This window comes from Leuresthes tenuis, unplaced genomic scaffold, assembly GCF_036924035.1.
Source record: "Leuresthes tenuis unplaced genomic scaffold, fLeuTen1.0.hap1 SCAF_18, whole genome shotgun sequence".
In the NCBI taxonomy this organism is placed as follows: Eukaryota; Metazoa; Chordata; class Actinopteri; order Atheriniformes; family Atherinopsidae; genus Leuresthes; species Leuresthes tenuis.
This window is the reverse complement of record NW_027325372.1, coordinates 21,867,873-21,884,370: the sequence shown is the minus strand read 5'-3', so window position 1 is coordinate 21,884,370 and position 16,498 is coordinate 21,867,873. Positions and strand designations below refer to the sequence as shown.

General features: G+C 40.4%; 2 protein-coding genes across 2 annotated transcripts in view; one reads left to right on the top strand and one right to left on the bottom strand.

The window, feature by feature from the left end:
- The window catches only part of col22a1 (collagen, type XXII, alpha 1), a 66,104-nt gene extending 52,480 nt beyond the window's left edge, over positions 1 to 13,624 (top strand). The window contains exons 58-65 of the mRNA XM_072369882.1: positions 2,348 to 2,419; positions 3,630 to 3,665; positions 3,755 to 3,799; positions 6,305 to 6,484; positions 6,604 to 6,670; positions 6,774 to 6,956; positions 10,610 to 10,687; positions 10,779 to 13,624. Of these exons, the coding sequence (XP_072225983.1) occupies positions 2,348 to 2,419; positions 3,630 to 3,665; positions 3,755 to 3,799; positions 6,305 to 6,484; positions 6,604 to 6,670; positions 6,774 to 6,956; positions 10,610 to 10,687; positions 10,779 to 10,969 (852 nt within the window). The 3' untranslated portion in view covers positions 10,970 to 13,624. The remainder of the gene's footprint in view (positions 1 to 2,347; positions 2,420 to 3,629; positions 3,666 to 3,754; positions 3,800 to 6,304; positions 6,485 to 6,603; positions 6,671 to 6,773; positions 6,957 to 10,609; positions 10,688 to 10,778) is intronic.
- An 895-nt stretch (positions 13,625 to 14,519) lies between these two features.
- The window catches only part of LOC140275168 (uncharacterized), a 31,319-nt gene continuing 29,340 nt past the window's right edge, over positions 14,520 to 16,498 (bottom strand). Inside the window, exon 38 of the mRNA XM_072370578.1 lies at positions 14,520 to 15,146. Coding sequence (XP_072226679.1) covers positions 14,944 to 15,146 — 203 coding nt within the window. The 3' untranslated portion in view covers positions 14,520 to 14,943. The remainder of the gene's footprint in view (positions 15,147 to 16,498) is intronic.

Below are 16,498 nucleotides of genomic sequence, written 5' to 3'. Positions count from 1 at the left end.
TAGCTTTATCGAGACAAACCAAAGTGCATGTCTTTTAGTGTTTGAGAAAAACAGGAAGGACCCAAGAAAAAAGTTTTGTCAGATCTGTCAGATTTGAAGGATTTTCAGCTCAACTCTCCCTGCAAAAGCTTTTAGATTTGTGAGATTCTTCCAGAGCCAGACTCGCTCATTTGAAGTCTGTCCTCAGATTTTCTATGATGTTTGGGTTGGTGCACTTTAAAGGCCACGGCTTGGTGCCTTGTGGGGTGTTAAGGATCGATTTCCTGTTACACAATCTGCTTTTTCTTTTACACGTTCTTCATAGACTGTGTGATGCTCACTCTAAGAATTTGTTACATTAAAATAAATGTTCTCTTCCCACTACTGGGAAAATGTTCCCTATGAGACTGGCAACAGCAAAAAGCCCAAAATTTTATGTATATTTCTCCTTTTTTTTTAGCTCTGGTTTCCAAAATGAATCAGGCTCATTTAGATATTCATTTGAAAACCTATGAAGCTGAACTTATAACTTATAACTGAGGAACTGGTTTCATGAAAATGCTTTACTATCCTCTTATGCCCTTCTTTTACTTTTTGGGCATCTGTTTTTTTTTTAATTTGCTTCCTTGAGGTTTTCATGGTTCCTGATTCTGAGGATAAGGTTCAGGGAGTCAGAGCTCTAAAATGTACGTAACCTGGTCATTATGGTCTTTACTACCGAACGAGCCATAACATGTGACTTCTAAACTCCTGCATGATGCTCTTTTTAGAAAATTATCATCATTATTCTACAATTGCACAAAGTCTTTGATTTAATCAGATAGTTGAAGCAACAAAGTTTAAATTAGTTTTGATCAGTCAGAAATGAAGACCTTTTAGCCTAACACCCCCTGAAACACTCCAAAACAACATGGAAATCTTTTGCTCAACTGAGCTGATTTCAATTAAATTCTATTCAATTCAATTTTATTTATATAGCGCCAAATTACAACAATTGTCATCTCAAGGCACTTAAATAATATAGTCCAATTCAAGCCAATTGGAATTCAATTCATTGTAATCATAATCCAATTCATTCATATAGAGCCAATTCAAAAAATAATATCCTAGCTGAGGAAACCAACAGATTGCACCGAAATGTGTCTTCAGTCCAATCTCCCGTCCTGAGCGTGCCTGTGGCGACTGTGGAAAGGAACGACTCCCTTTTAACAGGAAGAAACCTCTGGCAGAACCAGACTCAGGAAGGGTGGCCATCCGCCTCGACCAGCTGGGGTTTGAGAAGACAGAGAAGAGGGAAAAGAGGGGGGAAAAACACCATAACGCCATTCAAAGGATACCTGTTGGAACAGGGATTTAACTTGTCAACTTGATGCAGTTAAGTACAATTGTACTCTGACATTACAGGTGAACACTCCCGACTAAACCTATTGAGTGTGGTCTGTTGCAAAATCAGGTTTGAAACAAACAGAAAGTAGAAGCAGCAAAACACTGCCTCATCGTCTGTTTTTTTTTTTATCATCGGATGTAACAGTAAATTGTGATTATTGCTCATCTGTGTGCATTAGATTACATTAGAAAATGGGAGTGATTGGATCTGACATGGGGAGTTGAGTTGTTTGTTAATGGCGACATCATCGGCTCATTCTTTTTCTCTGCAAAGCTGTGTGAGCATATTTTCTTTCTGCATCAGGTGCAACAGAATTATATCTAGCAAGAGCTGCACTTGTTTGTGGGCTGTGTTCAGGTTTCTTGGGAGGTAACTGGGAGGTTGTAGGCAGCACTTTTTCTTTTTCTGAGAGGAGAAAATCATAGGGAGCAGGGCTTCAGGAACTGTCGGGGGGCAGGGGAGGATGACAGGATCCAAAATGCAGAAAGATTAGAAGAGGAAACAAAGAGGGATTTCAACACTGTGAGGGTATTCGAAGTAAGATCCGTGATCACCGAAAATCCTTTCAGATGTTACAATTTACTACACACGGGGACGATGGCTTTGTGAGCTCAGCGAAGCACGCAAGGCTGCAAAGAAATATTTTTTTTAATCATGGAGATGAAAAAAAGGAGCATGAATCAGTAGATGCTTGCACTCTGTGGCTGCTCCAACCAGCCAGTGTTTAGATCCACATGTCGCTTGTAAATATGAATTTTAATCTCCTCGGGCTGGTATGTCCCGCCACAAGATTGTTTTATGAGACTTTTATCCAGGGCACCGCTGCATGCTGTACTGAAAATGCAGCTAAACGTTAATCTCACTGAATCCTCAGTAATGAGCAGGGCTTTTAGGATACAAGTGTGTCTGTGTGTTTGTGTGTGTGTGTGTGTGTGTGTATGTGTGCCATGTGATGAAGGCCATGTTTTTGCTGTCATACAGGGTGTTAGGGGAGACAAGGGAGAGCCTGGCAACCCAGGATTACCAGGCTTCAGTGGTCCTAAAGGCCCCGCGGTGAGTTCTTATTCTGTTTTACAACCCTACCTCCAAAACAGTTTGGACATTTTGTAAAATGTAATTAAAAGTAGAATGCAATGATTTCCAAACCCTATAAACCAACATTTTATTTACAGTAGAACATAGAAAACAAATCACACACTAGAAGTGAGACATTCTATTATTTCATAAAAAATATTTGCTGATCTTGAGCCAGTCCAGCACCTGTGTTCTGCTACTATGAGGCCATGCTGTAACATTGTCTTGCTGAAATAAGCAAGGCCTTTCCTGAAAAAGATGTCATCTGGATGGGAGCATATGTTATGCTAAAACCTGCATCTGCCAGTAAGCATTGATGGTACCTTCCCTGATGAGCAAGTGAACAGTTCCATAGACACAAATACATCTCCAAACCATCAGAGATGCAGGATTTTGAGTTGAGTGCTGATAACAAGCTGGATGTCTTAAGTCTGGAGGACATGACGTCCATGATTTCCAAAAACTTTATTTTCCAATTCGTCTGACCACAGAACAGTTTCCCACTTTTCCTCAGTCCATTTTAAATTTAGGCGACGGCAATGTTTCTGGACCATGTTCACATATGGCTTCTTCTTTGCATGATAGAACTCTGACCTGCATTTGTGGATGAGATGGTGAACTGTTTTCAGAGACAATGATTTCTGGAAGTGTTCCTGAGCCCAAACAGTGATTTCCAGGACAGAATAATCATGTTTGTTTTTAATGCAGTGCAGCCTGAGGATGAAGATCACTGGTATCCCATACTGATTTTCAAACACGTCCTATACGCACAAAGATGTCTCTAAATTCTCTGAATACTTTGATGGTTGCATATACTGGAAATGATGGAATATTTAAAATCTTCACGCTTATACAATGAGAGGAATGTTATTCTAAAATAATTTTGCAATTTGTAGATGCAGTTTTTTTGCAGATTTCTGAACCTCTGCCCATCTTTACTTCTTTGAGACTCTGCCTCTCCAAGGTGTTCTTTTTTTATATCAATTCGTGTTACTTACCTGTTGCTACCAATATGAGCTAATATTTTTCATCAAATGGTAAGATGTCTCACTTTCAACATTTGATATGTTTTCTATGTTCTATTGTGAATAAAATATTGCTTTACAAGATTTGCAAATCATTGCATTCTGTTTTTATTTACATTTTAGAACAAGCAACGAGTCAATTTAACTTTTACTATGATTTCCAGGGTCCTCACGGTCCCATTGGCCCAGAGGGGAAACAGGTAAGAACTAATGTTTTGTAAAAATAATCTAGCTGTACACTGTAAGGATATTTCTTGCTTATAAGTGCTCCTCTCCTGTGTCTTTTAAGGGGATGCCAGGCAGAGCTGGTGATCGTGGCCTCAAAGGAGATAAGGTGAGGTTGTCTAATAATCTACTGGTTCTCAATGTACTCACATACAGTTCAGAACAGTATTCACAGAAAAACAAACTGATCAAATATAAGCAAACAAAGATGATTCACATGTAGTACAAACACCATAAGAGCATAAATGGATCCCTACTCTAGAGTTGATGAGTCAGTCTAGAGAACGCCTACTCTATTCTCAATTTCTCCAAACTGCCTGCTTACCACACCACATAGTATTCTGTGTATGATGTTTAGCTTTTCTTATGCTGACATTGCCTGGAAACACAACTTTATCATTTGTAAAGAGCTTACTTATTACAGTAAAATGGTAATGTGCATTGTGGAAAAGGAGAAGCATCAGTAGTGATGCACAACCATTTCTGAAACAAACAAAAGAACAACCATTGTTCGTTACAAAACCCCATCATGCCCACGCATGGAGGAGATGGATCGGTCCAAGATGCTGACTCTGAGTCAGCTTTGTAAATCCTGACTCAGAGTCAGCATCTTGGACCGATTTATCTACAGCCCATATATAGAAGCATTCACAGTGCGAGAATATGTTAGAACACATGAAGCCCCCGCAGTGGGCATGTGGTATATGAAAATCTGTGTGTAAAAATCAATAAACTGATGAAAACCGTTGATAAAACAGCGAACAGAGCCGGATTTTGGCAGAGAAAGCCTGTCCACGCATACAGTTTTCTTTACTCTAGATGCAAAAGTAAAAATGTGACTTTGTGAAACATGCAGTATCAGTATCAGAGTAGAATACTTCCCCTTTGTAGCTGCAATGTGTCTATGACAATGCCAAACTGCAAAGATTTGAACATAAAGAACCAGTATGTTACGTTGCTAGTAGCACAGGTTTAGTATTCTTTTTTTAACGTTAGCATTTGGCATATAGCATTTGTGCTAATGCAGGCTAGCTGAAGGCTGATATTTTCATGGTTCAGTAAAAGGTGTAAAATCAGGACTGCTGAGAAGGAGGTGGAGTCTGAATGCTAGCTGAAGGTAGCGACCAATCTGTTCAACAGCAGGCCAACACTGATAACTGATAGGACAGGAGTGGGAAATGAGAAGGATTGCAACGTAGGCATCAACCAGAGGCTAGTTGCTGAAGCAGCAAGTGACACATAAAGTTGAGAAAAGCTAGAGGTGCTTGGGTCATGCTCCCGGTGAATAACATTTTCAAAAATATTCTATTATAATGATAATTGTGGTGGGAAAAAAAAAAAGATTTCAAGGAGAGAATTTTTACCCTTGTTAAGTACAGGCCTGAACTGCCACACTAATACCTTCTTCTAATCCACAGTTTTTAGAAGAAGCCACTGTTTCTTTTACTTCTCGAACAGAGATATAGAGCTGAAATTCTTGGTTTCATTTAATCTAATTTTAAACACTTTTCATGCATGTTGAGTTCACGGTTCCATTTCTTTCATTGCTTGAGGTTTATTACTGTTGGCTGGACGAAGCAAACATTGTGATGGCGTCTCTGAGATCAGAAATGGTCAACTGAGATTCTGAATCAATCAGCCGAGAAACTGTCAACAATTTCATGACAATAATCATGACATGTTGAGCTCCACCTCCATCAGTTACATTTCAGTTACAATTGCATCCATACAGGCATAATTATGGAAATGTGATGGTGTAAGAGTCACAGTTTTATCGCATAAGGTGAAGAAGTGGTTGTACAGTGTTGTTTTTGTACTTTTGCATCTGAATAACTCTTCCAACACGGATAAATCAGATTTAATTGAAATAATGAGACTGACCTAACTGTCTGGCACTGCAAACAATGTTCTCAACTTTCTCTGCTCTCACCATGCAAAAGATTCAAAGATCTCGTTGATCGCATTAATGTTTGCCGACAGTGAGGACCTTGTCGAAATCTGCTGTTTATCGCTGTGATCTTACTTGCTTTAATTCATGGATTAAGCCAACGTAACTATGGAGCAGAAAAAATTTAAAGCAGCGCAATGGGTCCAAAACACGGCAGTCAGCATTGACAGACACGAACACAAGAGGACGCGCATAACTGATTGGTAACCAGGAGGAAGTGCTCCTAAGCTGTCTGTACAGCTCACTGCCAGTGAGCAATGTAAACTGTAACCGTAAATGTAACAGAGAGACGCAGTTTGGAACCCTGTGTGTCGTATTTTGCTTTTCTTTAAGTTTGTTTAAGTTTTTTTATTCAGCACCGCCTCACCTGCCTAAACCTCTAGCGGCAACTAATATGACTATCACAGCAGCCCTCTGCATCAGTGGGACCACACTGGATGGGGAAAAAAAGCCACAACAATGTTTGCTGTTAAACCATCCTTCCCCTTTAAATGTGGAGTTCACTTGTAGTACAACATTTATGGTAAATGTAGCCTACAGCTTAGATTTCTTTCTGAATCTTTTCTTAAGGAAAAGGGATCTGCAGATAGTTGCTTGACATCCTACCATAGCGTTCTCCCCTCACTGTCCTGATCAGTTGCTTACCAATGTTATTATCTAATCCAGGGAGACCCAGGTGTGAAGGGAGATAAAGGACAGACTGGAGATCCAGGTATGCCGGGAAACCCTGGCCCACCAGGCAGAAAGGGCCACACAGGGATGATGGGCATGTCAGGACCACCAGGAGAAATAGGACCCCAAGGGCAACAGGGACCTTCAGGAAACCCAGGTCTCCCAGGCCCCAGGGTGAGTCTGTGAAAAACCTAAACAGGATTCAGTCGTGAAACAACACTGATGCTACAGCTTCAACAGATGATTTAGATGGAGGCATCAATAATTGAATTTCTCATTATCATCTTCTTCAGGGAGAGTCAGTGTCACTGGAGCAGATGAGACGGCTCATCCAGGAGGAGCTGGCGAAACAATTAGATGGTGAGGAAGTGATCTTTAGTGGGTGTGGGGTGGAGGGGCCTGCTAATATATTTAGTATAACCTTGATGGAGAAGCATCAGACTTAATTAACTTTTGTCTCCAGCCAAAATGGCTTACCTCATGGCTCAGATGCAGCCAACCCATGTGAAGAGTACAGCGGGCCGTCCCGGACCGCCGGGACCTTCTGGTAAAGATGGTAACCCTGGACGACAGGGTCCCCCTGGAGAACCGGGCATGCCTGGACAGAACGGAGGAGACGGACCCAGAGGACCTATGGGCCCTAAGGGTAAGACAAAGACCAAGAGCGCTAATATTGTTTCTATTAGGTTCCTCCAATTTTTCTGCAGTTTTTCCGATACAGCTACTCAAAATTTTTTACCCTGCAAAAGATAGGGTACGTCCAAAAACGTGTATGTTAGGTTAATTTGTGTCTGTAAATTGTCCCTAGGAGTGAGTGTGAGTGTGCAAGTGTGTTTCGTTTATCTCTGTGTGGCCCTGTGATGGACCGGCGACCTGTCCAGGGTGTACTCTGCGTCTTGCCCAATGAAACCCGTGATAGGCTGTGATAGGATGCTTCTGTGAGGTAAAACATGGGTTCTTTGGACAATTCAGTCTGAAGTGGTGAAGACGAAAGTGAATTCTGGAAATGTTTACCAGAAGAAGATCAGAGAGGTGAGAAGGCGCTAGTGGAGTAAAGTCTATGGTATCCATCAAATAGCTGCCTTTCAATGGGCCACACACTGGTGCATGTTTATGTGGCACCAAGTTTAAATGGCATTTCAACCAGCCCATAAACTGAACGCCCCACTCAGTTTCACAAGATCACATGTTGTTTATGCATTTGGCCGACACTTTTATCTAAAGCGACTTACACTTATATCCCAGGTAGGCAGGTAGCCTCGCCTGAGGACCCCTACTGGAGGTAGCACCTTTCATGCCAGGGGGGGTGTCAGGATTTCATCCCCAAGTCAACCACATGAAAGGCAGCAATCTTACCACAACACTATTCAGTCACATGGTTTTATGGACTTTCAATTGTCGCTGTACATCAGCTAGCAAATGCTATTTAATACTAGTAATTTTTCTTCCTTGTGTCACATTCATCTTGTCAACGATTTGCGACACAATCAACCTTGAGCTCTCTAACACATCACAGCTGTTTAAAAGTGAACACGTTTGCCGGTGCAAACGTATTGATTGACCATATTGATTCACCCTCTGTCGTCACCCGTTCAAGGCAAACATGTGTAGCGGTCAAATTTTCAATATTTCATGTGTTTATAACACCTTCTTTTAAAGCATTCCGTTTGCTCAGTCGTGGCTCCCTCTCAGTCATGCTGAAGTTGCAGGGCAAACAGTTGAAGAAGTGACAGCACATGACCAAGCGATAGAAACCTGTAAAGCGATTCTGTAAATGCTTAATGTATAAACTTTTTCATGCATCCTATTAAACTTTTATGACGTGAGAGCATGAGTTGGTTAATCTCTGATATAAGTGAAGTCATTTTCAAATGCTCATTTAATGCTGAGAAAAGCTGTCCGGAAAGTGACCATCCCACAGATACATGCTACACGGAACACTACTGGGATTCTACTGGCAGATAGTTGAGTTACAGCTGATCAGTAATAGGATACATTCGCTTGCCACCCTGCATGCAGTTGACATCGTCCACAAAATATTCCAGAGCGTTGCTGTTGTACTAGAAGTTGCATGCTGTAAAGAAACATTGACACTCATGCGACGGCTACTTTAGCTGTGAAAAACATTTAAGCAACAACACTTAAACAACACTAAAATATCTCTCAAATGGCCAAAGAGCAGTTAATATACATAATGAATATGTAATATTATCTATTCAAACTCCACCTCTATCCACAGCTCTGTCGCTGTTCCAGTGCCTACTGGAGACATTTTAGTTTTTCATATTCTTCGATATTTGGTACTCTGCAAAACTCCACATTTCTTTCTATTTTGCTTCCAAACAGCCTGACTTTGTTATAATCTTGTAAAGCGGTCTTGAGCAATAGTTCTCCAGGCTTTCTGTATCGCTTTCTAAGGTTTTCTTTGGACACTGGCTGCTTTAACACTTGGCCCACTTCATGTTCCTGACCATTTTGAGAAGAATGTGTTCTTTGTGTGTTCAGCCAATTAACATTGACCTGTGAATCATGCAATGTCATCTAACTCAAGAGATGAACCAGTGTTGCATCTACACATAACAGGAACTTACATACTATATTACAATATTACATATTACAATTTTACATATTTATACCTATTTAGGCACTTTATTACTAGCAGCCTGTCACAAAGACACAATATTTGTTCCCATTTCCTTAGTTGTGTATATAAAAATGCCTAAGATGACACAGTTTGACAAACATGAAATAGTATTGTTGCAGCAACAAGGTGATTCCCAAAGAGCTATTATCTGGAAACTTGGCATATCTCAGCATGGTGTGCAGTGAGTCCTTAAAGAACTTGAAGAACTGGACAAGTGGAGGACTGAAGAAGTGTCAGGACTAAAAAGCTATCAAAAGAAGATGAACAGTATCAGAACGTGATTTCCTTAGAAAGAAGAAAAAACCCAGCAAACACCTGAGAGATGCACATGGACTTTCAGCCGATCCATCTGCTGTTTATGTTTATGTTTATGCATTTAGCAGACGCTCGTCTCCAAAGCGACTTACAAATGAACATTACAGCTAACATCAAAGCTAACAATAAGCTACATAGAAGGAAACCACTCGTCAGACTCTGTTAGAGGTGACAGGGGTGACAGTGTAGAAACAGATTGCAGGCATAGAAGGGAAGTAGAGAAAGAGAAAGTGTAATAGAGGGGGTAGGGAACTGCAGGGTAAGTGCTAGGATAGGATACGCTCTCTGAAGAGCTGGGTCTTCAAGAGTTTCTTGAAGATAGACTTGGTAGGTCATTGCACCATTATGGAACGACACATTTTGACACATTGCTGTTCACTGAAGCCTCATCAGAAATGGTCTCCATGGAAGGGTGGCTGTCAAGAAGCCATTCTTAAGGAAGGGAAACAGGAAGAAAAGGCTGCGGTATGCCAAATGACACAAGAAGTGGACTGAAAATCAGTGGCAACAGGTCTTATGGAGGGATGAATCCTCCCCAGAGCCTGGACCTCAACATTATTGAAGCAGTGTGGGATCATCTGACAGAGAACGGAACAAAAGGCAGCCAACATCCAAAGAAGAGCTTTGGGATGTCCTTCAAGGAGCCTGGAGAACTATTCCTGAAGACTATTTAAAGAAATGACAGAAAGCTTGTCTAAGAGAGTTCAGGCTGTGTTGAAGAATAAAGGTCCTCAGACCAAATATTGACTTTGAAGCTTGTTAGTATTTTTTTTCCTTATATACAGTATTTACCTCTATGTTTGCACATTTCAGCAAACTGCCGCACCTACTTCCTGTCTACATGGTGTGAAATACAAAAAAATAGGTCTCCCCTGATTTAAAAAAAAAAAAATACTTGCACAGAACTGTACAACAGATGTGTTGGACGTGTTATGATGAATTTAAAAAGAAATGACACCGCTTTGTTCTTCGAGGTTTCACTCGATCTGAAAGGTAGCGCAGCTGCACGTCATTGCTCTGTTTTCATTCCTTTTGATAATGCAGTGACAATAAAGTAACGGTGCCATCTGCAGCACATCACATTTGCAATCACATTGATTTCTGTAGAATCCAGTTCACGACTTGTGATCATGTCTCACTCTCGTTCAGTCATCTAATGAAGGAGGGAGAGAAAAAAATGGGAATGAGTATATATTCTGTGCTGATCAAAGGCCAGAGCTGCATCATCCCCTCCCTTCTCTTGTTTTTCTCATTTTCTCTATGCCTCACAGCAGCTCGGAATTATTTATGAGGAATTAATGTGCTGGAATCAAGAGTGAGTGCTCTTCATTTCCTTTCAGGTGAGAAAGGAGCAAAGGGAGAAAAGGGAGAACCGGGTATTGGTGAGAGAGGAGAGCGAGGCCCTTCAGGGCCCATAGGTAACAACCAGAACCTTCAGCACTGCTCTGAAATTGACAGACTGATACAGGTTTAAGTATCAGAGTTTAATTTCTTCTTTCACTGATCCAGGTCCAGCAGGTCTGCCCGGATACGGCAAAGATGGTAGCCCAGGACAAGCCGGAACCCAGGGAGAGCCAGGAAACCCCGGCCCCCACGGTCAGCCGGGACCTCCAGGTCCTCCCGGCCAGTGCGACCCCAGTCAGTGTGCCTACTATGCCAGCCTGGCACAACGACCCCACACCAAAAATGTGAAGGGGTAATAAAGAGAAGGAGACGCACAGGGCTGGAAGTCTGGCAGTATTTATGAACTTGGTCATGTCAGTCCGAATCAAGAACTTTTCTTTTTCAAAGTAACCTCAATTTGGAGGGTTGAAGCAACAGGTGCTGCCGGTCAGATTCTTTGTTTTGTTTTGTTTTGTGGTACCTAGCTTGGGATGGTTGGGGATTAAGCAACATGGGATATTTCTCAGATCATGGGGCACAGAGGGCAGCTAAACAGTATTTTTTCCTCACTTGCAAGCTTCCTGTATCATATGTGGGGGAGATAACACCCAACTGTACCCCCGTCAAAGTTTTCCATTGTCTCACATCAGTTCCCCCTCACAGCCCACACTGCACCACGTCCCAGTCTGCTCATCGAATAAGTCATCAAATCAATCTCCTCAGTCAAGGAAGTTATCTGTTTTACTGTCATTGATGGCTAAAGGGGGAGCAGAAGGTGTGAGGCAGTGTAGGAGGAGTGTTAATTAGTCAGTGTGGGGAGTGATGATTGCCCACATTTGTATGCTTCTTGCCTCCAAGCCAGCAGCAGTTTTATTACTGTACGTCGCCTTGTTGTGGATCCTCAAAACAGGCAGGGAAATTAAAGTATTTCTAGAGAACTCCACATTGAAACAAATTGGGATTTTGTTTAATTCAATAAAATCAGCTTGTCTGAATTATTTAGAGATAAAGGAAAGAAGGTTTACTGGAACCAACAGATGAGATTCTTAGCAATTTAGTTTCAAGCTTTGAGAGAGATTTAAATTTTAATTCCAAAACTCTGGTTTGTTTGTCTAAAATGCTTCACGTGCTATTTACAGATTGAAATCTGACTTTAAAAGACAATCATTTAAACTTGCTTTCACATCTGTAAGTTGTTCTACTGGTAGGCTCATCTGCAGCATTCCTCTTCAAACAGAAGTGAGGGACAGGAAGAAACATTTTAAGTTTTATGAAGCGACTCCGGTCAATCTCTCTTTGAGCTGTGTGTGGACCTGTACAGTAAACAGCTTTGTAGAGGTGCTATAATTGCAGGCTTTGTTCAGTTTCCTCAAAGAGCTGCTTTTTATGTCAAACTCAAGCTGAGCATGCCAAGATGTACATGGTGATTTATAACAACAAGTTATATGAAAGGACACCATTTAGTTTTGGTGGTGCTGATAAAGCAGGCATTTTCAGGATATTTCTAACCCCTGGATCCCACCAAACACAGACAAGTTAAAAGGCAACCAGTTAAACTGCACAGCCATGTTCAGTAGAATCCAGGGGTAAGGTTGCTCTGGAGGCAGAGACCATATTAATTGTTTGAACAACACTGTTAATTTTTAACTCTTTACAAACAGATCGCTGAACTCATAATCAATAAAAGCCACCCTTAATTCAACCAAGAGAGGACTAGTTTTGTTTTGGTATCTGCTATTTTTCTACATAGACTGTTAAATGGACATAGGATAACTGTCAAAAGTAAAACTGAAGTCCCTGAAAGTACACACCACTGACGGCCCTAAGCCACTGGCTCCGAAACATCTCTGGCTCCAATAGATTCCCATTCAAATAGCACCAACTTCTTTTATAACATGAGTCTGTAAATTTTGATGCCATTATGGAATGAGTGGCTAGATTCAATCCTTGATATCTGTCCTTCTGAAAATAATTCCATAATTCAATAGAAACATACTTCTGTCCAATCCACCTGCAATTATCACTCTCCAACTCCTTCCTGTTAAAATATTTTCACTTTTGCCTCCAAAAAGCCCAACATGACAAAGGCTGAATACCAAAATTGCTTGAAAATGGTAGTTCACAAACCAATATTGTCAAGGCGGCTTTGTTTATAATTTCTTATTAGCTATTTTTCATGGCAAGCTAAGGCATTAAGCTAGCTTGTGCTAACACAATAAATTGGCTAGTTTCAAACTGAGAGTAAGCGAGGCTAACTAACTTTTTTAGCAGTTTCAAACAAAACATGATGCTAATAAGCAGTATTCTGCCATTACTTTTGAAACTTTTCTCTGTCTCATGATACATTACATATCCAACCAAACTGTAGTTGTTATTCTTTAGGTTAACTCAACCACTGAGATTGGTGTTGCCTTCAGCGCAGCTCATGGTTAACCGAAAATGCTAGTTAGCTGCAGTACAGGATGACTGCATATATGCAAATATATGCACTGCAAAGTGGTTGAAGCTTTAAGTGAAGTGAAATTTAAACATTTACAGTGAGTTTAGAATCAGTTCTGATCCTAAAGTACTTGCTTTTTTCTAACATGTAATACATCTGTTTGCTGCATCTCTATCAGCGGTTTACTATTGAACAGTCAGTATTGCTATTTTGTGATTTTGTAAATGCTCTTAAAGTTGCAGTTGATAGACTTTCCATTACAGGGTGGGATGATGAATGGCTGCATACGGCTTAAAATTTGTAAAGCATAAAGGCCATACTTTAACTTTGTTTAAGTTATACTGCTAAATTATTCATAGTTTGAACAAATACAAATGTGTTTTTAATGCATTAGCCAAAATTCATGATCCTTTTTAGCTTTTTTTTTCCTGATTAATTGGTGCTAAGATATTTTAAAGTAGCATAATGTAAGTATTGGAAAGACACCTGTACTGTACTGTATAATAAAGACTGGAATAGATTCATTTTGTAATTCCTGGCTTTTGCTTTGTTTGTTGACAAGGTGATGATTTTCTCATTATTTTTCACACAGTGCGGATTTGTTTCTATAAATGGATCATCTCTTACTTTTTCTTGTGATTTTATTTACTTTTAATCATAATTTATCCCTTATGATGACCCAATTGATGAGGTCTTTATTCTCCTGACAATCATCATGTTCACATCTGTAAGTTAAATACGAAAATCAAGCACTTTTTGCAATCTTAGCACACATTTTAAATTTGTTGTGGCTGAGCCATGATAAGATCTATTAAATCAAACATATGTCCTTGGGATGGCTGTTATGCTAACTCCTCTCCAGCAGCTCACGTAAAGGCCATATTTGATCAGTAAATGTATTTGTTCTGTTCAGACAGCGGTGGAGAGGATGATGTTGACTCTGCTTTGTAACCAGGCAACTATGTATTACCCTTCTGAATCAACATTAAATCCACCACAACCCAGGGACCTTGTTTTCAGCACAAGAACATTTTACTGTAGAGGCTGTGGAGATGCATTGATGTTCAAACAATCATAACCTAATCATGCTATAACAACATTACAACAGCTTTGTCTTTTCTAAAAGAGCACGGCTCCAGCAGACATTTTGTGTTTTTTTAATACAGCAGTGTGCAACACTTCCAAAACATCACATTTTATTACACAGTTTGAAAAAGAACATTAATGGGACAAAACTGGGAAAACAAGCATACTGGATGATCCAAAATTAAAGACCAAATTGTTGGAGATATAAGATCAGGTGTGATGTTCAAGATTAGCATTTTTCAAACAAACGCTTCACCGGATACCGCTCCTAACTGGCTCAAGACAGCTAGTAAGGTTGGTCAAACTGCTAGTAAGGTTGGTCAAACTAAATGGGTTGCCTTTATTCGTTCAACTAAGCAAAGCTGAATGAGCTGATTTGATGACTTCACTGAACTTAATCGTGGAGTACATGCATAAGAGGAAATCAGAGAGATTTAGAAAGGCTGAATGTTGTGATCAGCACTTGTTTAAGGTTTCTTTTTGTGTCAGACAGCTCACGGACCTGCCGGCCCGCCGTCAGTCATAGAGGTTGCTCGCTATCTGTAGCAGCGGTCTTTGGATGATATATAAGCTCTCTCTAAAACCACAAGTAGAAATGTCTTTACAGTACTGTACAGATGTGTCTGGTCTGTGTTTCCTATTGAGTCTCTTCCATCTGTTGTTCCGATGGAGATCCTGAAATCACCACGCCCGGACTTACAAGCAGCCCTGAAACGTGGTCGCTGGCAGGATGAGATCTGGAGAGTGTCACTGAGCTGGGGTGTCTCATGGGTTTTTGTAAGATGCAGATTTCTTTCCACTGACCATATAAAGAGGTGGAAGTCTGCTTATACAAGTTGATGGGTCACAAAGGCCTGGCGGTCCTGAGGGCCCCCTCAGACCAGGAGATCCCGGGATACCGGGACTTCCAGCCTCACCATGCTCTCCATTTTTGCCATCCTTGCCAATGCCAGGGGCACCAGGGGCACCTGAAGGGAGACATAAGACATGTGAGATGCTATTTAAACTGAAATTTATTTTCTTGTTTTTAAAATGATTGGTATTTACATGAAGATTTAATGAAAAGAAATCTATGTAAAAGTCATTAAAAGTGAAAGTCTTTGGACTTGTTATCTCCATGTGTTACATTTCAGGCTGATGTCACCCATTTCTTTGTGGACTCCTGTTTTGACAGCTTTAGTGATATTCTGACACCATTTTGCTGATATCAAGGTAGTGTAACTTGTTTTTATTTCATTTTATTCTTAACTGGAGCATAACAAATACCTGAAAATACAATCGAGGTTTCCCTTGCTGTGGGCGGGATCAACTGTTTATTATCACAGTGTGTGTGAGGCTGATGCAACACAGACAAGGCACACGACTTCACTATATGTGTGTGTTTCTTACTTTACATTGATTTAGCTGACACTTTTAACCAAAGCAAAGAAACTCTGAATGTTATGGAGCTTAACTCCTGTCAGCAAAGAAAAAAAGATTGATTTGTAAATCTGCATTCACAGTTAATAAACATCAGAATTTATTCATTAACAATGAACACAGTATGTGATCCATGTGCACAAATGAGATAGCTGTTGAACGTTGTCTGCTGGACTTTCAAATAACTTCATGGCACAATGAAGTTTCTCAGTGTCTCCCATTCATGCCCACAGGTGATGATTTATTCTGACTGACCACTGCTTTCACGTCACTGCAGCATATCGGCTTAGCTCTCTTGGAACCTCTGCAAAGGTAGTACCAGAACTGATCAAATAGTATCAGTTGTGGTACTACCTACAATGGAAAACCAACAAAAAAGTGTGCCACGCCACATTGTTCTGCACCATGTAATGGCAAATGGCTATCAGTCTTAATTACAACTCATTCTTTCTTATTTGTTACAGCTAATTGGTGGTCTGAATGTGCTGCTACACAAAGCATGATTTAGAAGCCTCATTTTAAAAATCTGGCACTCTGAAAAGAATTTTGGGACATCTAGCCGTTGATTGGGACCCTCTCACTAGCAGCTGCTTCACCCTAAGTTTCCCTTCTTTTATGTCAGTAGATCTTTAATGATCACTGAAGGAAAACAACTAGTTCTATTAAATATTCATCTATTTGAATGTGGGAAATACCTTCAATGTCCCATGAGCTTATTTAACTTTGACTATTAACATTTGTGGTCTGCATATATCTATGACCAGCTTCAGCAGTATGTATGGGTCTGTATGGGTCCACATCAATGTTCAGTTTCCTAAGCTCTATCCATTGAAAGATAATAGTAAAGAGGGGGAATTTCAACTTTAGTTCAATCATTCTTTCTTTCTTTTTGAAACATTTT